This window comes from Pyxicephalus adspersus, chromosome 3, assembly GCF_032062135.1.
Source record: "Pyxicephalus adspersus chromosome 3, UCB_Pads_2.0, whole genome shotgun sequence".
Lineage (NCBI taxonomy): Eukaryota > Metazoa > Chordata > Amphibia > Anura > Pyxicephalidae > Pyxicephalus > Pyxicephalus adspersus.
In genome coordinates, this window is record NC_092860.1 from 112,691,884 (window position 1) to 112,718,910 (window position 27,027).

At 38.3% G+C, this 27,027-nt stretch overlaps 1 protein-coding gene across 3 annotated transcripts; it reads right to left on the bottom strand.

The window, feature by feature from the left end:
* Positions 1 to 583: 583 nt before the first annotated feature.
* On the bottom strand, positions 584 to 24,629 carry MFAP3L (microfibril associated protein 3 like). 3 transcript variants are annotated; one of them, XM_072406049.1, is made up of 3 exons: positions 24,547 to 24,629; positions 9,411 to 9,754; positions 584 to 5,958 (listed from the first exon to the last, which is right to left on the bottom strand). In XM_072406049.1, the coding sequence occupies exons 2-3, from the start codon at positions 9,739 to 9,741 to the stop codon at positions 5,129 to 5,131; spliced, it is 1,161 nt and encodes a 386-aa protein (XP_072262150.1). In that variant the 5' UTR covers positions 9,742 to 9,754; positions 24,547 to 24,629; the 3' UTR covers positions 584 to 5,128. The 3 variants fall into 3 exon arrangements, with proteins under 3 accessions (XP_072262150.1, XP_072262148.1, XP_072262151.1); XM_072406047.1 differs by lacking the exon at positions 24,547 to 24,629 and adding an exon at positions 15,733 to 15,971; XM_072406050.1 differs by lacking the exon at positions 24,547 to 24,629 and adding an exon at positions 13,076 to 13,134.
* Between the last annotated feature and the right edge of the window lie 2,398 nt (positions 24,630 to 27,027).

A 27,027-nucleotide genomic window follows, 5' to 3' on the forward strand; every position in this document is an offset into this window, starting at 1 on the left:
ACCAACTCTAGGTACAAAAAAAAAAAAAAAGAAAAAGAAAAGGCTACTGCTTATTTCTTACTTGCTTTGTTTAAAAAGTGGCATGGCAGCCTAAATTATCTTTACATTCATAGGAGAGGTGTGAAGAAAGGAACATAGAATCAGGCACTCCAACACTTCTTATATCAGTGACCCTCTGGTAACTCTATGCCACATCGGAAATTTTATACCACACAACAAACATTGGTAATCTTATATAATTAGGTATTATTACATGTTAATATGCCATCCAGCTACGATTCTGTTAGAACCCTGGTAGAGTGACAGGCTTTGACAACATGGCACTAGGATGGGGTACCATGTAGAGGTTATACTCAGAAATAAGGAATGGTAACTTTAAAAAATATTTTCTTTAGAAAAGTGCCAACAAAAGTTACATTTTAGCTCCTGCCCTGAAACATTTCGACCAACTAATACAAAGCGTCTCCTTTAAGAAAACTGACTGCAAAGATTGATGTGCGAGCATAAGATTATATGTCAAGACACAGCAAGACAACGGCAGATGATTCAGTAGCTTTCAAAAAGCAAACAAACAACAATCACATTGCTTTTGTTAGTTTAATAGGTTTTGATTCCATAACAGCTTTATAGCTATTACATATCAGAGATAGAAACAAAAATGAGGACAAGGTTTCACAAACATGCTGAGTTCCATGTCAGTCACTGCACAGCAATAATGATGCTATGGTCAGTCAATGTTGTGTTTGCTAATACACTAGGATGATGACAGTGACATATGGTCAGATAAAAAAGCTTTTGTATGCTAGTGAAAACATGATTCATTTCTGACAAAGTGCAGATCTTTACATTTACAACAGATCTTTAAAATGTATGGCCTGCCATAATGGATAGTTAACAGCTATAAATTCTATTTAACTTTATAATATAGTTACATTTTAACCTTACATTGGTTCAAAATAGGTGGCTGCATTCCCTAAATTACAACTAAAAGCTTCTCTATGACCGTTTTAACCAAAAACAGTTGCTATCTGAAGCAAAAAACACCCAGAAATACATTCCCCTTTCCAAAGGTGGAGCTCACATTGGAGGGGAAATCAGCAACAGGGGCATAGCTGCCATTCCAAATAGCAGTTAGCAGGACTAGGAGTGGCCAGCTGCGGATTGACAAGCTTTAGCCATGTGAATCACCAGTGACAATGCTGATAGACAACCACCTTGCAACTTTTTTTTCATGACACTGTAGTAAAAGCAGATACAAACTACATGAGAGTGACTACTTAGCTCTAAATACCATAGCAGTGCCGCATTGTTGCCACACCATCACCAATATGTGGACTTAACTAGTGACGACATTAGATATTTGCAGATCTTTACAATGGCACTAAGGGATAACTGAAAGCGAGGACGTATCTATAAGTGCTACAGTACACATTTTTAATGGAATGTTATTGTTTTATTGCAATACCCTCCACATTATAAATGATCAGATAATCCCACTGAAATACTGAATGGAAACCAAATGTGAAAAATAAAAAACATGGTGATCGTGCTTCCTGTGGCCCTCTTTGTGGCTGCCAGACATGTTGGCTCCAGGCAGCCACAGCCCTGCTGCCACCAGCGCCAGTGAACAATGTGTAACCCAGGTATAGACAGCCTTGCCAGCAGAGAGGTAATAGATGTTATGTGTGTGTGTGTGTATATATATATATATATATATATATATATATATACACACCCACACACACACACACACACACACAACACATATACACACTAAGACTCCTCACTGCGATATAGCCAACTTGATTTTATTCCGACTTACCTTCTCTGCGAACTTGCCCATTGTTTTTTACCAACTTGTCAGATCACTATGGATAAGGAAGTGGTTATCTGACTTCTGGCATGTATGAGAACCTGTATCTAATTACCACCTCTGTCAATGGCACTTTAGTTCAGTGCTCAGTTTTTATGTGAGGTTAGGCTATGGTGCCCTTGCCCAGGTCCAAACCACCTGGTTACGCAATTTTATTTAGCACAGAAAAAAGTGCACAAAACTATCTATATTAACTTAAGGCATTGTATGAAAAAGCGTTTTAGTTTTTGCCACTGAAGTAAGGGGTTTTGGCTTCACCTCCAAGAGTAGCAGTTGATGAATAACTAATTTGCTACTGACACTAAAGCTAGGTACACATGTGCAAGTGTTGTCGTTGGAAAGGCTCTTTCACGATCCTTTCCAATGACTGAGCACTGCACAATGCATGAACGAGTGCTGTACATACAGCACCGTTCTGCTCTATGGAGAGGGGAGGGGGAGAGCAAAGGAGCGGCACCCCATTGCGCACTCTCCCTCTTCCTTTACATTTGGATCGTTCGTCGTCCATCATCCGTGGCTCCGCCAGGACGGTCGTTCGGACGATGGGCGCTGTACACACGCCAGATTCTCGTCCGATATCAGCCCTGAGCCGATTATCGGGCGGGAACCATTGGGTGTGTGTACGTAGCTTAACACTCTGCCACTCCAACCACAACCTGTCCATGATGGCCTGCCTCTCTTGAGTTATTTTTGCACAGCTCCTCCCACTACCTACCTGTGTCCGTTCTCCCCAGAACATTGAAGTCTTAGTACAGAAGAGGATCTTCTGCTGACACCTAGAGACAAAGGCAAGTTTTTATAGAACTATGTGCTATCACACAAAGGTCAGCCTGTTTTCCTTGATTGGTCTGTTTCACAGAGTTAGGTCAAATTTTTCTGTGGTAACAATGATGTCTGGTATCTTAAAAACCAAGATGGGAAAATGTTAAAGAACAACATAACAAGAATCCATATTGTACTGTATAACTTTAGTAAAAGGAATTTTGATTGGTTACCATGGATTATTGCACTGTGCCTTGACACTAAAAACAGGTTTTTGTAGTATGCCCATTACCACACGGAACCCTTCTATCATGCTGTAAAGCATGAAAATGTCCAATAAACACATTATTACTGCAGGGTCCTATTGTTCCTAGTTGAAAAATCAAAGCCCAATCAAGCCCATTGTTATTAGGCATATTTATAGGGATACAGGGACAAAATACATATATGATGCTTTCTTGAGGTCTTAAAAATGGTTTCTAAGGTCATGTAACACCATAGATACCCCAAATTCTTCCCCCCGTTCCCAACTTGTTAAAACCACTAAGAAGATCAAATTAGCAGCAAGCAGTTTGTGGGAAAAACACAATTTCAGTTTCAGGTAAACCTTGAATCTAGGAGGCTTTCAGCCAGGGACAGAGTTAAAAGAAAGGCAGGCAAGGAACCCTAACAACACAATGCATTTGTCATTAGGGCTGTAAAAATTAAGCTCATGTACCTGACAGAACATCTTCCTCCAGCTATGCTGCTAGCATTGGGGGGGTGATGGTTATCTTGTACACTCTTGATGGTTTGCTGGATAAGAAAGAAGAATAAGCAACTACTGATCAATCGTGTGCTGAAAGGACATTAGAGGTGACATTGGATAGCACACACTTTCATAAAAAAGAAAGGTTTTCTAAGCTTTTTTCACTTTATGTATAAATATATTTTTAAAACTGTTATTGTAGACTAAGCATGTAATAAATTGCCATCATGTTTTCACTGCCTTGCTGCAGTTGTATATTTCCCTCTTCTTAGAAATTAGTTTCAAAGACCAAAATGTGGAATGTAATATATAATTTTTCTTAAGCCATCTTTGCTACTGAACTCATTATTTATACTGTCTCTACTTATTCTGCAGGGGTTGTTATGAATTTATTTCCATTTAGTGCAAAAATGTCTAATTATATGTCAGAAGTGACCTTTGTATTTACCAATAAAATAGGAGAGGTGGTTGCAGCACTCCCGACATGATGATCTGCAAACTGCCATCACTCATTTTTCTCTATATGAGTGTAAAAATAGCTGAGTAAAAGAAGGAAAAGGTATCCAGTGAAAAATTAACTTTGCTTAGACTTTGCTTGTGCTCAACTTTACAAAGACAAGCCAAGAATCCTGTAAAAGAATGTCCGAAGACTGCCAGTTGGGCACCACTGTACAAGGCATACAGCCCCAGTCTATAAGGTGATGTCAAAACTGACAAAAATTCCAAATTCTTTACACATTAGAAGGTAAACAGGTTTGAACTTTAGCCTTATGAATACTTTGAAATCTTACTTGATCTTGATTTTAAATATAGGTCCAGGGTGTGAAGAACAGCAAAGTTTGCAAAGTCTAAGAACATTCTGATCTCTCATTGCACATTTACACTGCTGGCCTATGACCAAACATTAAGTTATAAATAACAATGAGAAATCCTGTTTGACGGCAAACAGGTCTGTATTTGGGCAGATCTGTACAGCTTCAAGGGTGTGTCTAGGAAAGTATTAACTAACTTTCTAATGTAGTCTTTATGAATTTGGGGAAGATTTATTCCCACCTCTTTGGCATTTTTTGCAACATCAATGAGCTCAGCTCAAAGCACTACATTACACAGTGTGGTCAATTTAGTTCAAAGCATGATCGGTAAAATAAAACAAATGTTCATTTTTTTGGCAAAAATGTGATGACTTAACCAAACCCTTTTAAAACAGTAATCTGTTTTAAAGGACAAATTATATTGATTTTACACTTGACAATAGAAGAGCAGCACTATGATCGTCAAGCTACAAGGCCCTTGGGAGTGCTAATGCATTTGGAAAGCTTATTCAGGGTTAGTTCCCTTTCTTGTTGAAGGTGAAATACCATTAAGCAAATGTTCCCTGTCATTTGCAGCCTTCAGCATTGGAGCTATTTCAATCTGAAACAATATTTACAAATGTTAAATGACATTTCATTGACAAGAATTAAACCACTGGGTTAACCACAAAATAAATACATATTTAGAGTCTACTGTAACTATAAATTCTTAGTGTGATAAAGATTTATTCTCCTATACGACACCAGAAAAGTGCAGGTGTATGTCCGGTGGTATGTCATTAAATGTCAAAAGACTCAACTCAGAAAAGCTGCAAGTGAGCCACTAATGATTTGGGGGAAGAAATGGTTGTTTCTTCTAGTAAGGCTAAGTGGCAATTTGTTAACATCTTCTCTATAAGGTGCTCCAAGTGTCTATTAGTGTTATGCATAGATCTAAACATGGCTTTCATATATAATACACGCAGTAGAGTTATCTGACGGAGGTGCAGTTGGTTCAGAAGTCTGAGTACATGGTCTTGTTGCAGAGTCATCATTTACATCCGGTATGCTGTCCTGGGATTCTGTATCCAAACACTGTTTCTTGGCCATAGGATGTACAGACACTGTTATAGCAATTTGCCGAGGGGGTTCATGCAGAGAGGAGGCGTCTGACTCTGCTGTAGGAGAATCACTTCGTTGCAAAGCATTAGGGATGGTGAAAACTTCATCGGCATCACACACTTCCTGTGCAACTGCTCCCTGTCTTACAAATGCATGTCCTGTTTCATCCAGGCCAACAACCTCCATGATCTCTTCCATTATAGTCCTGCAGTTCATGATGAGCGGTGGTAAAGGAACACTTCTGGCCAGTTCCTCTATGTATCGGGCAAACTCCATTGTTTTAAACTGAGTGACTTTGGCAAGTTCAAGTGTCTTGGCAGAAGTGATGATAGGGATTCTTTTTGCAATCTCAAAAGCCTTTTGCAGTTTCTCTGCACCTTCTGTCCTAAAGAAATCATTAATGGCTTTCTCGGTCTTCTTCAAATGGCTGCTCATCATACACAATCTTGTAATATTCAGCACCATCACTATGGTAAATGCCACCAGGCAGACAATCATGTAATAGATTCCCATATCACCAGAAGTAAAAATGACTCTCAGGGTAACTGTATTGTTTACAGTGCCATGGGAATTGGTAGCAACGCAGGTGTATTTCCCTCTGTCCTCGAAAGATACACTGGTGATATTTAAAAGTCCACTATCAAGAATCCACCATTTTCCGTCTGGAAAATAATAAAGAATAAAATGTTTTTTAGGAAAAAAAAATTCTTTATTAAACTTTAGCTTTATTTGAACTTTCAGATTTATATTCATAATATTACACATCTCTTTAACAGTGTAAAAAGTAACCAGTAAAAATCATTAACTATTACTTATTATTCATCCTGCTTATATAACAACTTATGTAAGACTTCCCTTCAAGTTATATTATTGAAGAGAACATGGAGAGTAAGATCACATCTGAACAGGGTACCACTACTGCAATTTCCTGAGTCAGAACACGCAGTCTAAATATCAGGAAATAACAGAGATCTGAAATAACAAGTTGTATCAGTATTTGCATTAGGAAATGAAAGGACTATGGCACAGGCCGTCTTTTCTGGATTACTTTAATACTGGTATTGTGTCTGACATTTTGCTGGCTGCCTTCTCATTTAGCAGCCTGACCAACGGTGCCATTTCAAGTTTTTTTTTTTTTAGTTTTGTAAATCTCTTTGTCCAATCAACATGTCAAATTCCCCAAATACACGACTGTTGGGAATATGATCCAGCTCTATATTTATGAATATATGATTACACAAAGCAGATTAACAAACATGAACAAGTTTGCATTTTTTTTTTAATTATTAAGGTTTAGGGCAGGTTCACACCTAACGCAGGGTCAAGCGATCCCGCAGTGGGCTATTTTGCCTCTTGAGAGCAGCGCTGGCTCTTAAAGAACCCAAGAACCCCCAAAAGTCCATTAACAGCACAAACACATTATTGGGGAACCATCATGCACCGTTATCTAAAGGTTTAGTGCAAAAGTCTACCGATTGAGCCTGCTGGACTGAACCACTCCTTTGTCATAATTCCCAACAATTCTGTTCTTGTAAACCTGGGATTTTAATTCAACTTAGAGAAAGAGACCCTCATGATGGTGAGAACATGTGTGTAGAACCAGGAGCTCAAGCACAGAAACCTAAAACAATATAATTATTGTTTAGGTAATTTAACTCTCAAAAATCTACTAAAACAGAATCAATATTGCAAAGACCATTTGTGAATATGCTTTGTGTAGTGGGGAAGAGATAGAACCAATGTCAGGATCTGATAGATGCCTGTGTCCCCAATGGGATGATTTCTCCTTATACATTGTGCCAATTACAAGGTCCACTAGAAAGAAAAAAAATATCCAACCAGGACACAGATGGCCGGGGGGGACTGTAGCTTCAACAGACTGTGCAACAATTTGCAAAATGTGCAGAAACTAATTTGGGTAATATTTACTGGATACATTTTGATTAATTACATATATGTAGTTTTGAAATACAATATCTATTAAAGTTATTAGTATTCTGTATCACTAAAGCAATTTTAGGCATTAAGGAAGCGAGGGACTGTTAGTTACAAATAAAGGTTTTACAGATAAAAACATTTTTTATAGCAGTAACAATATTATATAAATTACCTTTCAATTGCAGTTGTGCAACTAAAAGATGATTTGTTTTCCACCTGCTACAAAAGGGAAATCTTTCTCTATTGCCAACAAGGCAACAATACTGTTTGCTGGATTTCCCTCATATCCTGTAATTAGCTCACTGCTCTTTTTAGTTTGTATTGTAGAATCCATGGCACTGGCCTTAAGTTTACTGTTTGCTGACAGAATCCTTGGTGAGCAAAGATTAGCACAGGCTAGACATTCCTAAAATGTTGATCATCTGGTTGTGGTAAAACCTATAACTTTAGTCTTATAAAGTATTCTATCTGTCCACCCCTGACCTGTCTCCCTCAGTCCTGGATAAGGTCTCATGCTGCCTGTCAGCCATATTATCATGGATGTCTGACTGATTTTTGAAACTCAACCTGGATGAAACAGAACTCCTCTAGAGCTGCCCCAACTCTCTGGAATGGTCTTCCTCATCCTATTCGGCTTGCTCCTACTTTCTGCTCATTTAAAAGAGCCCTCAAAACCCATTTTTTCAGGGTCCTCTCCTCCTGTATCACTGTCTGTATTAGTCTGTCATTTGCAACCCCTATTTAATGTACAGCGCTGCGTAAAATGTTGACACTATAAAAATCCTGTTTAATAATAATATTATAACTCCCACACCCCATTTTCAACAGAAACACCTACTGTATATCTACAATGTAAAGTAAAGTAACAAAAAACAAAAACTTCTTCTTTCAACTATAAGATAATGAAGCAGAACATAATACCTGTTCACCCAAATTTTTTTTAGCTTTCCTTCAAACTAAAGAAGGCTTTGTAGCTGCCATGACATTTTTTTGGCCTATGGCCCATTGTCAGACTAGAGGACACAGGGAAATTCTTTCTCCCCATTAGAAGAGTGTTTCCTTAATTAATGTGGACAAGCCTCAGCAGAATGCTAAAGACACAGATCCTCATCTTCCACACAGTCATCCACTGCATGGCTAACAACAGATGCAAGTAGAAAATGCCCCTAAAACAAATAGTAAAGCTAGGACCTAACTTAGCCGATTTTATTAATGTTAATGAAATATTTGTTTTTTTTTGTTTTTAAACTTTTACCCTATAAAGTTTTTTTTTTACATGAAAATAACAATGAAAATAACAAGTTGGGCATTGTCAACAACTTTTGTTTGCTTAAAACAGGTATGGCTTTCCAATACAAGTTAATAGAAATGCAAAACACAATGCATTGGTCAATATTATATATAAAGAGGCATTTCAAACAGAACTGTTGCCACCGATACGAGCCTAAAGCACCTGTCATTAGAAAACTACGAAGACATGATATCTGAACTTCAAGATATGACCTTGTGCTAGTGGTCAGAAAATAAGAGCCAGGTAAAAATGTAAATTCTCGACAAATGACTGAAAAGATGATTGTGGTGTTCATACAGTGCAATTCTGTTCTATGGAGAAGAAAGGGAGGTGAATGAGCACCCCGCTGCTTTCTTCTTCCCTCACTTCTATTGTGGTCATTCATGTACACGATAGCTCGTATCGGGCGAGAATCATCTGACGTGTTTACAAACCCTAATGCTGCTAAGTCCAGGCACCCTAGAGACATCTGCCCAAGGTCTCAAATCAGCATTAACACTACAAATAGTGTTTAACCAGCAATAGCTAATGGCCTATTTGCAGATAAATGAAAACAACATAAAATGTATTTTAGTATAACATTGTCTTGAAAGCGTTATTTCATTTTCTATCCCATGTGTAGACAAAACAAAGAAAATGTGTTTTTTCTAGTTCAGCCAGTGTTAGTTTAAAAACAAGTGTTACTTCCAAAAAAAATGCTAAAACTTTTACGCTACAAATTCTTCTGTGTACACAAAGCATAGCAACATTATTTACAAATGAAATAAAAGCATTTTCTTCAATTTAGATTATTTTTGAAAAGCATAACAAAAAATATTGAAGAACAAGTTAATGATCAGATGTTCAGAACTGGGCCATCGCCATGCAATTATTAGGCAAACTTACCATTTTCTTCTTTGAGTAGATGCCCATTGGAATTGTACCAGTGAAAAGAAGGGTCAGGGTGGCCCTCAATGTTGCAATGTATAATTACGCTGTTGCCTTCTTTTACAATGATATGATCTACTCTTGATGTGATCACAGGTAAGGAATCCTGTGTTTCTGAAGCATTAACAGTATGGTTACTTATCTCCTCTGAGTTTATTGCAGTTGCCAAAGAAAAGAGGATGACTAATAGTGATGGTTGCCACCAAAATTTGCAGTCTGTCATGGTGATGTAAGTTTCCGTGATTAACCGTGCAGAACTCCCAAGATGCAAAATGTGTGTCTGGCCCATCTGAAAAACGTGCCTGTAAAACAGAAAGATATTTTTAGTAACCTGGAACTAAGCAGCCAAGAGGCTTAGAACACTTCTGGTGAATTGTAAAGGGATCACTGAATATATGTTTTTAGTAAACATTTGGATGTGTTGCAATATGCCTGCGTTTAATGCTTCAACCTTGCTGTCAATTGCAGCTGGTTATAAAATTCATCATACAAAATTGCACAACAAATCAAGCCACCGACTTCCAGAGAAAATTAACATTTAAAAGTTCTTAATAAAGAAGGAAAAACTATTAAATATTTCTTTTTTCTGATCAAAGCTCTTAAAATCATAACTAAATCTCCATCATAGCAGGAAGGTTTTCATCATCCTGTGCACGTATGTATATTACTTTTGCACATTATGCACACTTGCCTACCAAAAGGCATTCCTTCAGCGACTGCCATGCTCACACTTCTGCCAAGCTCTACATACTACTGTACTTCTTACTGTCCTGGGATAAAGAAAATCCTTGTCCATGTATTTGGGAACTAAGTTATCCTGGCACCAAAGAATACAGAGAATGAACATGTGCAGCTCAGGGTACACACAAGAGGAGTATTAATTGTGGAAGAAAAATAAAGAGTTTCTTCTGCAATAGCCTGCCCCTCAAAAATGTTTCCTTGGAGTGATTTACTTTTGCTATAAAGTAGGTGTAAAAATAAAATATCCTTGTATTAAAGTGAGTTAAGCTTTTTTTGTAAACTGCCATTTTATTTATTAAAATACTTGTTTACACCTTATTTGCATTTAATCCCCACTGATGCCCTGCAACCAAGGTCAGGTATTCTTTTACTTTTTTGTCCCCTAGGCATCTCAACAACTTGGTATATATTATATTACCACCCTCTCCTAGACATGTATTCAAAGGACACAAAAAACATTACCACATAAACATGAGGAAATACTCTATCATAAAGTGGATCAAACAGTTGTTGACTGTATAAAAAATTGGAATGATGCAGACAATGGGAGAGACACATAGGAAATAATGTCTTAAAGATGACAAATAATAAGTGAGTGTCCTCAGAAACACAAGTTCCATTCTGAAACAGAGACACAATCAGTTCTGCAACAGCATGATCAGCCTGTGTTTAGGGAGACACAATCAGCCAGCATTGTCCCTTTGTCCCATCTAAAAATCTTCTTGTAACTCTCCATACAAGATATGTATTCTACCCGAGAGTGAGAGGACATATGCAGGAGGAAGGAGAAGATGGAGTATTCCCTGACAGGCTCTTTAAGCCTATAAGTAGCAATAGACAATTAAAAATGACATGTGTAGCTCTTTACTTGTAGTCTGTACTCCCGATGTCTACATTAGATGTTCTTTAAATGGGAGACACACCTACAACATCGGCTTTCTTTAACAGGATGTGCCTGAACAATGACCAGGTATTGTAATAAATGCCGATTTAAAATATTGTAATGACTTTCTTAAATATAATATGTTAAAGCTTACACAATGTTTTAGGACTGGATTTTAAAGGAAATCACGTAGTACAGTAAATGCAGTGCAATTTCAGGCAAGAACATAGCAAGAGTATATATGCAAAAATGTAATGAACCAGCTCCAAATTCTGTAATATAGATGCCATTTTTAATCAGTCTGCTACTTTCTCAAACATTTGGGGACTCAGATAAACCTTCATATTTTCCCACAAGGAGAACTGTAGTTACATGAGCATACCCATTTTACCATTTCTGTACACATAATCTCTTGGGGTCCTTTAAGACTAGAATTGAGTAGTACAGTTTAGTGAACACATTTAAAGCAGACCTTACATAAAATACTAGGTCCAGTACCCCCTTGTACTCCAAACTAAATAGATAAAATTATTGTCAAGATCTAGCCAACTCATAAAAGCTAATGTATAGAATTTAGGAAGGAAACAATAATATTAAATGAAATATAAAATGTATTTGAAATACTTCTTGTGATAGCACCAGCCAGTTCAGGACAGCAGATCCTATTGTAAAAATATCATGTTCATGTTTGATCACCAAGAACATTATTGTGATACCTAGGATGAGCCTTGATGGGTTTAGGTGTTAAATAGAATGTGTGGGGGTCATGCTTGATCATAAGAGGAACATACCTGCAATACTTGGGGTGATCCTTGATCATGGTTCGCTTTCTTTATTATTAATGTCTTTCACCTGGAGTCTTGTGGTTTCACATTGTTGAAGCCCCCACTTCCAAGAAATAGGGAAAAAAAAACCTCTGACTTTACACCGTAGTTTCTGGTAAGCTTGCCCAGGAGGGTACAGGGAGTGGGACCACCAAGGGGCCAAGTCTCTTGAGAAACCTCTCCTATATAGTATAGTGTTTGTATGATGTCTTGCAAGATTTATGTTCATTTTACTCAAGATCCTAGGAGAAGACTAAGTGACTTACTATAGACCGTGGCCTGTCTAATTAACATGTCTTGAATAGGGTGGGGGTGGACCTTTTCATATGAAATATGATTGAGGGCAAGTGTGACTTTTTTTTTTTTTAAACGTAAATAAAATTCTCCCTTTAAAATTGATCAGTCCAGTCAGCTCTCTGACCATATATTTTTACCTCTGGTTCTCTTGATGCACAGCTTTAAACAGCTTGTAAAAGCGAATGCTTTAAAGGTCTCTGTAACTAAGAGTCAGTAAATTGCTTGTTGTGTAGGTACCAATTAAGCACACATCCCATCCCCCTCTCCAGAACAATACACAAAAGGAATGTATGTTTCTGTCAGTGTATTTAAAAAGTAGCGAGACAGGAAATTAACCTAAATATGACAATATCAGGTCAGAATAGTTAAACAAAACTCTACAAATGTAAGAATGTCGGGAAAGCTTTCAAGGCATGCATATATGTACACTGGGGCATTACGGTGGCCCATGTTGCATTGATTGGTGTACTGTGGTGCCATGAATTTTGAATGCATTAGAAAAAATTACTAAAAGTACACTTTCTTGTCTCTGCCAAATGTGTCTTTTTCAGTGTCTTATTAGTTGCCCTGGGACAAAGTACCACCACAATGTACACAAACATCTCCATACCTCCATACATACCACTGAATGTGGTATATGTCCTTATGCCACAATTCGTTCCATAGCTCCTGACCTTCTTTTTTCCCCGTACTCCCAGACCTCCCTTTTCCATGTTTGGCATTTATGTTGCCTCACCATTCTGTAGCTCACCTCTGTACCAGAAATAATTTACATGCATTAAAGTGGAACTTTAAGTCCCACTTTTCAAAGTATAGGATCAGACAGGCTATTATTGCAGAAAGACAGGCAATGTCTCTTCTGTAGAAACCCGTCTTACCTGGCTGATCGTGCTGGGGAAGTGTCAAAAAAAGCTGAGCAGTGGTTGCCAAAGAAACCCAGCAGTTCCAGTCAGGATGGCGAAAGATAGTCTCTAGGAAGAAGAAAAGAATGAAGATGGTGGCACCATGTGATGAAACTGGGATAGGCAAGTCGCACAGGTTTAGTTCTGCTATAAAAAAACTCTTGAATCCTTTCATTTTAGTTCCCTGGGCAAACTTTGCCAGGAAGTGTAGGTTTTTGGCAGAAGAGTCATGCAAAGTCTCCTTTGCCCAAAACCTTTTCCATTGGTTTCTGGTGACTTTCTTTTTTCTTTCCATATCTGGACCTAGATGTTGGAGACAAATAACCCGTGTGGACAAAGAAGGAGGTAGGTGCGTGCCATAATCTGTAAGTATGCTGTACAAAACAGAGTTTGAGCAATGATGAGGGGGAGCCATACTCCAGAGAATTACTAATACTGTATAAGTGGGGCAGCTATTAAAACACACACAGCTCGAAGAAAGCAATTTGTATTTCTCCTAGCAACCACTTTGATGTACTTCTTTTTACGATAAGCCTTTCTTTACTCTCCTCTTTATAAACTGATCCATTTATTTTTCTTTTAGATGAGTAGAAGCAATTATATCCAGCTTGGAGGGAAAATACCAAGTTCCACGTTGCCATGTCCTCATGTTTTCTCATTTGTAAACACACTGACGCCAGTGTCTTTCTAAACAAGAGTATTCCCATAAAATAAAGAGCCTCAATGAAACCCCTCTTTGTTCCAAGTCACTGAGTGACTATGAATGGACATCATTGTCCCAGACTGGACACTCTCCAGTATAATTTGTTCCAATCTGCTGTCTAAACGATCTACCAGCTATGTGCAATTAACAATATACCTACACTTAAAATGTCTAGCCAAGAAAGATTTAAATAGATATATGTTACCCATGCATTGGTAAACGGCACAAAAAACTGATTAAAAAGATGCAAATGCTAAATTTACAAATTGCTTTTTGAACATTTTATATTCCTTCAGTGTCACAAAAATGAAGATATTGAAAAGGAGTTGAACCCATGACAGGCTGTTAAGCATCTAATTTCTGAATATATATTACACTACCAGTTTTATTATGGATCTAGCTGCATCCAATAAATATTTGAATATCTTGGTATACTTTAGGACAAGAGTGCCCAACAGGTGGATTGTGATCTAGCGATAGATTGCAAAGACAACGCAAGTAGATTGCGGAGCCCTGCTGTCTTTCAAAATAAACTCTACTGCACACAGGAGTTAAGTCCAAGTTTTTATTGTTGGTAGATCCCTTTGACTTGGCACCCCTGCTTTAGGAAATGCTTTTTCCTAAAATATATTTGCAAGGCACATAATATAGTATCTTTATTGGATACCGGCATATATTGTCTAGCTGCAGCTTGGGTGAAGATGTGCTACAATATTTATCTAGCTCTTTAAAAAAAATAAAGATTAGTAATGAGGCCCAACAGGTAAAAAACTAAACAAAGCCTCTCTGGCTGTCTATAGCTGTCCCTAGCAGTACTTCTCTGCCACTAGATGCCACAAGGCTTCAGTGTAAACGGATGACCAGCCAATTAGCCCTCTTTCTGTAAGCCCCGGTTCACCATAGTTACACCCTCTTAGGGGAGATCATCATGCACAATAGTTCTGGACAACACTTCATTCACACATAACTAGATCAGCACCTTGCTTTCCAAAAGTAGGGACTGCCCATTACTGTCACTGAGAAAGAAAAAGGACTACCAAAGTTAGTGGACTGTTCAAAAGACTGCATGAAAAAAAGCAATGTAGATTTTTTTGTAAATGTGAGTGAAATGGAAGATAATATTTTGTAGAAGCAGTGAGGATGTGGGCAAGTTTCAGCATTTCCTCACAAATGCATGGTACCCAATATAAAAAAAGATCATACTAAACAGTGCAGCAGGTATGGGTCCACATTTTTCACTTCAAATACAGTTGGTATAGATACAGGCTATATGTTAATACGAGATAATATTATTCAAATCTCATGTGTAATCTGTAAGGACTGCAACACCAGGGCTGTAGAGTCGGAGACAATTTTGGGTACCTTGAGTTGGAGTCGGGGGTACCAGAAACTGAGGAGTCTAAATCGAAGGATTTATCTACGGACTCCACAGCTCTGTGCAACCCATTAAAGATAAAAGACTCGCCAATTCTTTTTTCAATCATGTGGCACTGGGACCGCCAAACCTTTCACCCTGGCTCAGCAATTCATCATCTTAAAGAAGCTATTAGATAAAGTTGCACAATTTCCATTACCACCAGTAGCCAGGCCTTTTTTATTTTTTTTTATCTGATCATGCTCGTTCAGGAAAATAAGTACCATGATCTATTTAAAAAAAGACTTTTCGTTGCTTAGATCATGCCTAACTTTTCTCGATGGCTATGACCAGCTTTGAACTGGAAAAAAAAATAGCTGCTAATTAAAATCTCTGTTAGGTCTGATTATTAGGAGAGATGTTATTGTAAAAAGCCTCTTAGAAGCTATATAATCAAGAAAGGAACCTTTTCAATTAAACTTCAATGAACAAAATGATATGGTCAGTGAGGCATAGTAATAGGGTCGATGTCCATTTCTAAGTTTATTATAATAAAACCAATGAAAAAAAAATTACCTTTGTCCGGTTGCTGCACTGTGCAGCATGTTCTAAAGGCTGGCTTCTTTATTGTGCTATCTTCAAAGCCAGAGAGATAACACACTTGTTTCACCTCAAATGCTCCCGACTCTTTTCAACATCATTTGTACTGAATGCAGATAAGACACTGGGCAAAGCAGTAAAAACACCCATGTTCACACTGCCCACCATCCGAACTCAGACACATCAAATACCGGTAGTTGTACCATAGCAAAGACTGCTAAAGATGGGTACATTTATAGGCATCTAAATTGTTCATGAGAATGTGTCTGCATGGAGCGTCCAACACAGTACCAGCTATCAAAGTTAAAGAACAACAGACAAACAGCTAAATACATAACTACTCATTGTTAATGTATTGCTACACAAATACAACAACACTATCCAAAAGTAACCCTGATGGATTCACACGTGTCCCACCTACACCATGACAAATGCGGTTTAAAGTGTTCAGTTGTGCAAACACTAAACTACTTACCACAACTAGCAATAAAAATGATTCAGGTGATTTGAATTACAGCAACTGATTCACTTGCAATGAATGTTTAGTAATTGTTACAATTGCGTTAAAATATACCCATTCCTATAAACAATGCAGTTAATGTATCCCAAAAAAAGGTGTTTTTATTAGACAAATAAGTTAGAAATATTCCTGTCCTCTCAAAACCTGGGAAACAAATAAGCGTGACAGCACAAACACATATAGGGCAGGTTCAGATCTGTAGCTGGAGCAAGAAACTCTTCATGGCTCCCGGCAGCTTGCACTCACATCACAGGCTGGTTCTTAAAACCTGGCATTCACAGATCTGACATTGTGTAGCAGTGAGCGTTATTGTACCACTTGCTGCTGGCCTCAGTCATTCTATATTGGGCAGCCACTGGTAGACGTTACAGGCAGCGGTTCACTGACATGAGGAAAGGGTAACTCTAGTGCCATAGGGCATGTGAGAATGAGGATGGGGGAAATTACACAGGAGACCCCAGCACCAGGTAAAACATCAAAAGGAGAAATTATACCAGAACTTTAAAGTTGAAGTATAGTGCTTCCCCTGAAGCTGCTCCTAATCCTGGGATGGCCAGTCAAGATGGCCGATGATTCAATAGGGGATTATTATTATTAGACAGTATTTATATAGAGCCGACATATTACGCAGCATTGTCATGGATTTTATCACTTGACAGTCATGTCAAGTGAAAAAGAAAGAAGACTGAACAGGGACAGGTGGGTGTAATTCCTGCCTGATCGCTTTTTTATTTTAAAAAAGTTTCACTTTTATACAAATGAATAAGGCCTATCCAGCAATAGAGGAAAATATTCAACCTAAAAATATAGAAATAAAAATATGTAACATTATACTGGCCTTGGTAATTAAAATATATTCGAGTATATATATATATATATATATATATAAAATCTAGTCACAATCAAGCTGAACAGGCAGCATTTAAGAATAACAATATATATTTAAAACAATGTTTTTATTACAAATGTCAACACATTAGATAAAATCAATAGTGGAATATTGCAGAGTAAACAGATTATTTACATGGCACATTCACCGCAGTCGGCTCAGACATTCTGCATCCATTCAAGCGGATCAAGCCCTCTCATTTGCCTGAGTGCTTGCTTTCTCCCAGCTGACTGCAATGTACGCTCAGCAGCTGCAAAGCCCTTTTATGTCAAAAAATAAGTCTGAGCTGGCACAAATCTAACATCTCTATGGAAGAATAAAAACGTACCCGTGAGAAAAATAAAAAGAGACCTCTAGGCAATATTAGCACGTGATCAACAAACTGACCACACAAACCAACTGCATAAAACAAGAAAGAAAAAAAATAAGATTATATAAAGAAAAAAAAAATTCAGAATAAATTCACTCTATAACCTACAATAAATTCCTTTCAGCTCTTTAAGAGGTATCTTGCTGGGAAAAAAACTGTACGATAATATCAGAGTTTTATGTTTTTACCTACAGGCTAATAAATAAAGCAATGGCCAGTTGAGACCTATCTGCAGTAAAATATATATGTCTGAACTGGAATAACATTGTGTCTCGATGAATATAAAATTAGTATAAAAAAATTTGTAAAGGCAGAGGAATCCTGGAAACATTTTAGGACATGAGGGAACCCCTGATGAAAGGTGTGATATATGTGCAGGTCATTGTGACATATGTAGACTCTTGAAAAAATTTTCTTTTTCAATACTCTCTAACTCTGTCCCCCCAAAACCCATTTTCACTAATTGTAGTGCTTCCTTACACTAAGGGTTATTACTAAGATCGTAGTAAAATTGTCCCCTTACAGTGATATTCAGTGAAAACATGGCATTTATATTAGCGGTCCAGTTATTTAAAATGGGGATCACTGAAACATTGGCACTTTACATTTATAGTCAGCATAGGGCCCAAATTCATTAGTTGCGAACCCACCCATTGGATGAAAGCAGAAAATTCTTCCTCTAATTTTGGTGGTAATTGTAAGCGGGAGATAAATCTGCCACTGGTCAAGGAACCTCTAGAAATCTCCTGAAAGAAGAACCCTGGTTGAAAAAGGCTAAGTTGGTATTGATGTCTGTGCCCCTGCTGTAGAGATTCTATTTGTCCAAGTGACCACGGTCTCTGAGAAAGACAGTTACGACAAGTCCATAATTTGTAGTTAGAACGCTTGTTCATGTGAACAATCCCTAAAATAGAAATTCTCCTCACTTTGGAAAATTCCCTCTTATTGCATTTTGCATCTCAAAGGCAGGAAGTGTGGGGAAAACCTTGCCAGAAGGCAAGTAAAAGAAAAGGTTTAACCCTTCCCTACTTTAGCTTATGAACAAAAAAAAATAGTTTTAACTCCCCATACCCAATAATTGACTGATGACACCTCTGATTTCTACATAAATCTGAACCAGAGTTTATGTTTAGACCTGATGCCACCTAACCCGTGCCACTGGTAGGGCAGACATATTTTTTACCCTCTAAAATTATTTTTACAATCTCTAGGACAGACAATTGCAAAATTCGCATAGTAGCGTTTATACATGGCAAGTTCTTCTGCTAAACATGTTGCAGTTTTCCTCTGAAGAAGAACAGGAAATCATGACATATTACTATTTACTAAGCTATGTTGCTCTACATAAATTGTGCAGTCAGTGATCACAAGGTAGGGTTGGATACAGAGAACATATAGCAATGTATAATCTGAATGGCACATTTGTTGCTCTTCCCCAGCTAAGGAAGAGAGGTAAAATGATTGAAGTAGTTAGATTAGAATAGATTGAAACAAGCAGCAGCATGTGCATGCTGACAATTATATGGCCATACAAGACATGTAGGTCACAGCTGATCTGAATATTTGTTCTTGCAGAGTTCCTCTAGTACTGAAGCCTTTGGGCAGCCCACCTATCTCCTCAGTACAGATTTCCTTTACACATAAACCCAGGTTATTATAGCTGAAAGCTAGATGCATTCCTAAGACGTGTTGCAGAAAATCTTCACATCACACTTGTGCAAACATGATTTTTTCAGCTATATTTCAGCCGTCAAACTCTGAAATGAAAACAAGCAAGGCTTTGACTTGCAAACCAGAGTCACAAAATAGCTTCATTCCAAACAATACGTACAGAGAAACATTTGCAGCTTTGCATACTTTACATATTGGTATTTACATACAATCAGCCATTAATCTGCCTGCTCTGCTATATACCTGGTTTGTATAGGTACAACATTTACCAACACTTCTGATCTATACACAACCAGACACTTTTATGTTGGGTTTAGTTGCTGAATTCCCTTCAGATCTGATGATCATTGTTTATGGATCAGGAATTAAAGTACTGCCTGTGAGTACTACCACTGCTCTTTGTAGTATCTTAATAAAGACCAGTGTTTACATTCCAACCACATTTCCAATCTCATTCTACTTTATAGTCCAACAAGTAGCAATATCTTCCAGTGCTTTGCCTAGATGTAGTAGGTGAGGAGTATAAACACTTAGATTTATTCTTCTTTGTATACAGAAAGCTGGACAGCAGAACCCTTAGCTAAGCCATTGCCTCATTATACCCTAATTAGGTATAATATAGGTTTCAGCATGGCCAGTGAACCTACAGAAACACACTTCTATACTTTTCTTTTATCTATTACAACCAAGGTGTGGGGGTGACTGAAAGAATACAAACATGTATGCATTTCTGCTATCAGAAAAAAAAACCTATTTAAAAGAATACATGGTGATTTATTTGTACACCTAGGATTCTGCTATTGACATTTCGGCTAAGTAAAGTTTAAAAGACAAAACTAACGTCTCATACAAATCCATACTGTAAAAACTACAACCAGAAATCAGAATATGATGTACAAAACACCTAGTATATAGCTTTTTTTGGGGGGTCACTTTATTTCATGTACAGCAGCAGCACTTCCCAGAGAACATCCTCAGCAACTATGACTAGCGCACAGAAAACCATCATTAGTGGGATCAGTGGTAGGACAGTCTATTCACTGGGGATTTTGGTTGACTGTTTCTAAGTGATTAGATCTTTGTTAAGATCATTATTAATCCAATGTGCAAATCCAATATGCAGTGACTGTCAGGGGTTATTTTTTTCCGAGCATGAAAGTACAGCTTCAACTAATCCCTCCTAGCAGAAAACTGAGACCTGGTAGTAGATTTTGATCACAGCAGGTTTGCAACAGCAAGAATCCTCTGAAGTTTAATAAGCAACCCTATAAACTCCATGACTGTGGACATGATAAAATACATCACAAGTTAATAATACTTACTGATCTACCACCGAGTCATAGATTTGTATGCCAAATATATCAGTTCTGCCACAATTCTTTCCAGTAAGCAGTCTATACATACTAGCCAAGTAGACCAACTCTATGAAAGTTTCCTAGAAGTCAGAAAGCCTAATCACCAGAATAAAGATACATGTTTAAAAAAGTGACAGCTCTCTTTTAATCACTCAAATGGGAGTTCAAATTTATAGTCAAATAGTTAAAAATGAGAATACTTATGCATAAGTAAATCTTTGTGGATAGGGAAAAAGAATACACGTTCCTCCTAGCAGGACCACCATATGATATGGTGTGACATTGTGTATTGAAGCTTTGTATAATTTAGTATATATATACTCTCGCTATCCAGAAGTAAAAAATGATTGACTAAATATACTGTTCTGCAGGTCCTAGGCATTTTACCAGTTTTGAACAGCAAGGTAGTGCAGTGTTCAACCTAGACATTTTTTCAAGCCGGTTGGAATTGTAACCCAACTCATCAGTAACCATTTAAAAACAGCCAGGTGGTGCACCCAGCTTATAGGGGCTGGGGAGAACACTGAAATGCTAAGATTCTGTTCAGGTAGGGCAAATCTTTTTAAATAGCTGCCTATTCACTAGCTGGTATGTGTATGACCAGGTAAATGATTAAAATTTTGTATATTATTTACCTGGATTACTGCACTAGATATAAATCAGATGTCAGCACAACTATGTTTCAATACCCATTAAATTAGTGTTGCTGTTTGGATTGGCTACAAAATTGATCAAAACATTTGAAATTGTTTTGCATTGGTATACAGCAGAAAGCTCTGCCAGTTGGTATAGTAAACAGCGGGGAGGGCTCCCATTGCCTGCTGGTTGTCAGAGGTGGCTCGTCAACCAAAGAACTGTTCTTTATACCTTAATGAAGGGGAGCAATTTGTCATCCTCTGTGGCCTTTATCTATTTTACTAAACTGTGCCCATTCCTTATATTTTGACGGTTTACTGCAGTGTGGACCAGTCGCCCAAGGCTACTTAGGCACGTGCAATAATTATCGTTGCAAACAAACGACTAATGATGGTGCACTATATGATCCTTCAAAATAATTGTGAATAATCATTGATCGGTCGGTAATCGTTCATTTTCTAGCGATAATTATTGCACATGTGAATGTAGCCCAAGACTTGGATTTCCCTGCATTTTATGTTCTGTGACTTATGGACAACCCTTTGTTTTATTGTCACATGACACAAAAAACTTGGTCTCAGATTCATGGTAATACACATTAATTTCTCATCTGACACATGGAAGTACAATTATTGTTATAAAAAGTGAATGTCAAGTCAAAAATCTTAGTTTTGTAAGGAGTAGGGGAGGCGAAAAACTCCCATCAGGTTCTTCCAGTATTTGAGGCTCTTTTAGAGAGTTTTACCATTATTTCCCTTGAAACTAGACAGGAAGAGAGGATAAAACTCTGCAACTGGCACTCAGATTGGGGTTCTAGCATTTCCCTAATCTACTAACTAAAAGCATTTTATTGTCGCTTTTGGAGCATTCCCCTTACTTCCTGTCTGGTAAAACATGATCAGATTTTACAGGAAGTAAGGGGAAGTCTCTATAACAAAAGCATCAAACAGCAGTAAAAACTTGAAAAGGGGTTGTTCACAATTAGAAAAAATGATTTGACGTGACATAAGCTTTGTCGCCCTTCAATAGTCTGACAGATGTAATGAACCGTTCCTGCACGGCTTCTCTGCCAGCCTAGTTATAAGACATATAAAGCTCAATTCACGAAGATATTTTATCTCACAAGTGAAGTCATTTACACATACAAGAACATTGATATCATTACACGCATGTAGCGTGTGACTGGCCTTAAACCTTGAGTCTGGTGACATGTATATGGGGGAAGATGTCTCGCACAATGCCATTCCCTATGCAGGGATTTCTGGCCCAATATGGTCACCCTAAAACAATGTTGTCTTTGTGGTGAATAATTTACCTTTCAAAGTCCTCTACTGTGACATGGAGATTTTCATTTAACATTGCCATGATTTTACATATATCAGTGTAAAAGAAACGCAAGCTACAAAGCACTAATGTAACAAAAAACATTAAAAAAAAACTGGAACAAGGTGTCAGGATAAAACTACAGAGTCATACAATAATTACAATCGAAGTTAGATAAGTACTAATGAAAATATAGATAAGGTGAATTATCATCAGGTCCTTATCACAAAAAATAAGATAATACAGTCATAAAAAAGGAAGGTGAGAAAAGTACAAAGAAGGAAAACCACAAGGTGAGCAAAGGCTGCAAGTGGCCGAGATAAGGAATATCATGATGAGAGAATGACTGGGCTGGATCCGAGGGACTCAGAACTTTAGAGAGGAGCTACGGCAGGCAGGTCAGATCATATAGAAGAATAGGATAGAAGAACAATGAACACTGCAGAGAAGGGCATACAGGTTATAGCATCACCCTATACTGCAGACAGGTAAGGAAGGTCAGCTCATGTATAAAAGAAAAAAAACAAAACAAGAACCAGTAAAAAGTATTTACATAGGCCAGATCTAGCATCATCCTATAATTACAGACCGGTCAGGAATATTGGATCATTTATAAAAGGTATAGAAGCGAATATATGAGCCACGAACATTATACAGAATATATACAAGTTATAATATCATCCTGTAACTGCAGAGAGATAAGGAAGGTGAGATCGTATATAATAATAAAGAAGATGTTAGAACACTACAGGCTTTAATATGCAAGGGATGGCATCACCCTATAACTACAGGCATGTTAGGAAAGTTAGATCATATATAATAATATAATACTGATGATATCACAGATCATAATATAAAGATGTCTGGGTGAGCAGAGTTCTGCTACAAATGCAGACACAGAAAGGTTGGAGCCTATATAATAATATAAAAGAGGTGAAGACATCATAGAGCATGGAATACGGAGAAGTTATAGCCTTATCACCCCAATAACTGCAGACATAAGAAGGATGGATATATAATGACATAATAGAGACAAGGACATCATAGGACATGGAATACAGAGAAGTTATAACCTTCTCACTTTGTATGTCAGGAAGCTTAGAACATGTATATAAAAATAAAGGAAACAATACCATTATGGGCATACTATACAAGGAATGGCATCGCCCTATACCCACAGACACGTCAGGAAGGTTGGAAGATATAATAGGTCAGAATAGCTGAGGACATAAAGAGGACGTCTAATATCAGGGTGAGCGGAGTGATGATATAACTGCAGATAGGTCAGGAAAGTTGGATCACAAATAAATAAAGACCAGACACTACCGCATGTATTATACAAGTTATGAAGCACCTATACCTGCAGACATGGAAGATCTGATCATATATATATATAACACAATATGATATAAAGGTGGGAGGACATCATAGGCATAGTATACAGGGGAGTTATGTCTGCAGTTATAGGGGCTGTCAGGGAGATTGGATGTTATATATAAGAGAATATTCTATATAAAGTAGGTGATGACATCATTGGGCATAGTATACAGAGAGGTATAGGCTTATACCTAGACATACTGGATCCCATATAATAATATAGAGACATCACAGAGGTTATGCATGTAGTTATAGGGGGCTGCCATGTCAGGAAGGTATAGTATAGAATGATGGTGATGATAGCAGGCATAGTGTACAGACAAGTCATGACATCAGCCAGACATACCAGGATAATATATATAATAAAATGATGGTGATGATAGCAGGCACAGCAGAGCTATTAGCACCCCCTATATTGCACACATGTCAGGAAGGTTTGTTCCCCACCATAAGGCACAGTACAAGGAGAGGCCCCCTCACACATATAACATGGGGGTGAGCAGAGTGAAGTCTATGGATAACCATAGAGGAGGAGAACTTGGCCATGCAAGTATCACCGGGCTGTCTGACAAGTCCGCTGTCTGCCCCCTGGCTGTCATGGTGTGTGTCCCCCGGCAATAGAAGTAGAAGTGACCCGTGCACAGCTCACCTGTCCTCCGAGCTCCACTCTCAGCCCCCCGGACCCGGCTACAGAATACGTCCAGCTTCTCCCACTACACCGCCCCCTCTGCCGCTAACACAACACCCCGCCCATTCACCCATCAGCACCGCCCATCTCTGCAATCTTCCGCCTATTACTCTACTGTTTACACGCCCACCTAGCGCGAGAAGTCCCGCCCACCCCGTGACCAACCACCCTGCGCTAATCCACGCCCATAACTCTTAAAAACTATCGCTCTATCAAGCCCCGCCCATACAACCAATAAACGCGCAGCATTGTTCCGCCCCTCCATGGAAAAAAAAAGTAGGGTTCATTTACTAACTCCTCCCCGCTAAAACACCCACATATGTTCTCTTGATAGAGCACGCCCACTTTGTAACTGCATAGACTGCAGAGCGGGTGCTGTTGCGCATGCGTTTATGTCTTCTGTCACTGAATGTCAGCCTGTCTGTGTAGAAGTGTGATGCAGGGATGGCGTGTATGCGGACTGTATGTGTCTGTGGACCAATACACATTCCTAGTCTGCTGGTGTAGCCCGCACACAATAATGTATATATCTGCATGGAGTAATACAAGGGTAATGTTGCCCATGTGCACACATGTATACAGCAAGAGTAAATATAGTCACTTGGTATATCTAGATCCAGGTAGTCCCCGGGTTACATACGAGATAGGAACTGTAGTTTGTTCCTAAGTTGAATTTGTATGTAAGTTGAAACATTATTTTAAGAAATGCAATTAGGACAGATGTTTGTCTCAGCGTATTATTAGGCAGCATGGTGTCAGTTACTGTAAAAAATCCTCACTGATCACGCTGAAATGTCAATTTCCCAAGAAGATGTTCCTGCGAAAACAAATACGGGTAGTCCGTGAGGTAATTTCGAGGTAGAGACTGTAGGTTGAATGTGTGTCGGAACAAGTTCATTATTATAATAAATGCAATTAGGACAGATGTTTGTCTGAACATATTATTAGGCAGCATAGTGTCAGTTACTGTATAAAACCCTCACTGTGAGTTAATCACAAACAAAGCAAAAAAAAACAAAAAACTTTATGGAGCCTAGACATTCATTAACTTCTGGAGCAAGCTGTGCTTTGATATGCAAAAAGAAACAACTGCAGAGTTTGTTTATGTATGTATATGTGTGTGTGTGTATATTTATATATAACCATGATGAGGTTGTGTAGGGAGAGTGGCCCTTAAAGCGTACCTAAACTCAGAAATTTCACTTTACATAAAAGAGTAGAAACCTTTTATGCAACATAAAAATTCTGTTTGTTTTTTTTTTTTAAGTGCAACACGTTTTTTAGTGCAGCACTGCCCCCTAATTCTGGAGAATGAATGGGAGCACAATGCCTCCCAGGATACCTACGTCAGGCATCCCAGAAGGCTCTTGGAGCACCTTGGGCATGCGCAGAAGGGGGAAAAAAAAGATGATCATGCGCAGTGAGATCAGCAAGTTTTTTTCCCCAACTAGGTCACCAGATCTTGCGCCTGGGTCGGGTGATGTAGTAAGAAGAACCCGGAACAAGAAGAGAAGATGGCGGTGCTTGGAGCGCCGGCCCAAAGACGGATGCTGAGACAGCACGGAACGCGATGGAAGAGACCTCCAGACTGATTGACGTCACTGTGGGATTGAAGGTAAGTGCATTGTTTTTTGTTTTGGCCTTTTTTGAGTTTACCTCGACTTTAACCACCTGAGCGTTACACTGAGGTCTAGATTTCTGTACCAAAAGTGATCCACTGTTTTTCATGAATTTTTTTTTTTAAATTGTAGACCTGTAACTTACAGAAATATGTCTGGTCCCGCTGGATGTGCACAGCGGGACCATGGAGGTAAGGATGTGACAAAATTACGGGGTTAACCATCCTAGCCATTTTTTTTTGCCCGACCTTCGTACGGGCATACCGGCAAGGTGGTTAATGAGGATACAGATGGCAGCATATGTCTTTCATTAGCTAATATTAACAGCAGGGGTTGGGACAAGCAGTGTGCTGACCTGGTGTTTGTTATAAGGTAGGGAAAGGGTTAAAGAAAAGTAGGTTTTCAATGCTATCTGTCACAATATTTTATTATCTTTAGCCTAATGATTAGACCACCGAACCCCTATCACTCATTTTATTCACACAACTAACCAGTTCCAGACGTCATCGAGAACGTTGTGCTATTGGTTTACATAATTAGAACAGCCTGGCTTCACAAACCTTTACACCTTTTATCATGTTCTTGAAAATTTACATCTACCTCATTTCATGGGTATTGGCTTAAGGTAAATTAAGTTACTGTTGTAGATTTAAATGCCCAGGTATGTTCCTGACACTCATTACAACTGAGAAGACTACATGCTAACGTAATGATATAGCATGAGTCTGACCTTTAGGTAGAGAGAAAAACACTTCCAAGTAACAAACTGCTTTTAATGATTTATATAGAATCCACTATAGCGATGCTATTAGCTTCAAATCAA

Coding starts and splice junctions, on each gene's coding strand:
- MFAP3L (XM_072406047.1), bottom strand. CDS start 15,761: ATGCTGCACAGTGCAGCAACCGGACAAAG. Junction 9,755..15,732: donor AGTGCAGCAACCGGACAAAG/GTAATTTTTTTT, acceptor TCTGTTTTACAG/GCACGTTTTTCAGATGGGCC. Junction 5,959..9,410: donor TCTACTCAAAGAAGAAAATG/GTAAGTTTGCCT, acceptor ATTATTTTCCAG/ACGGAAAATGGTGGATTCTT.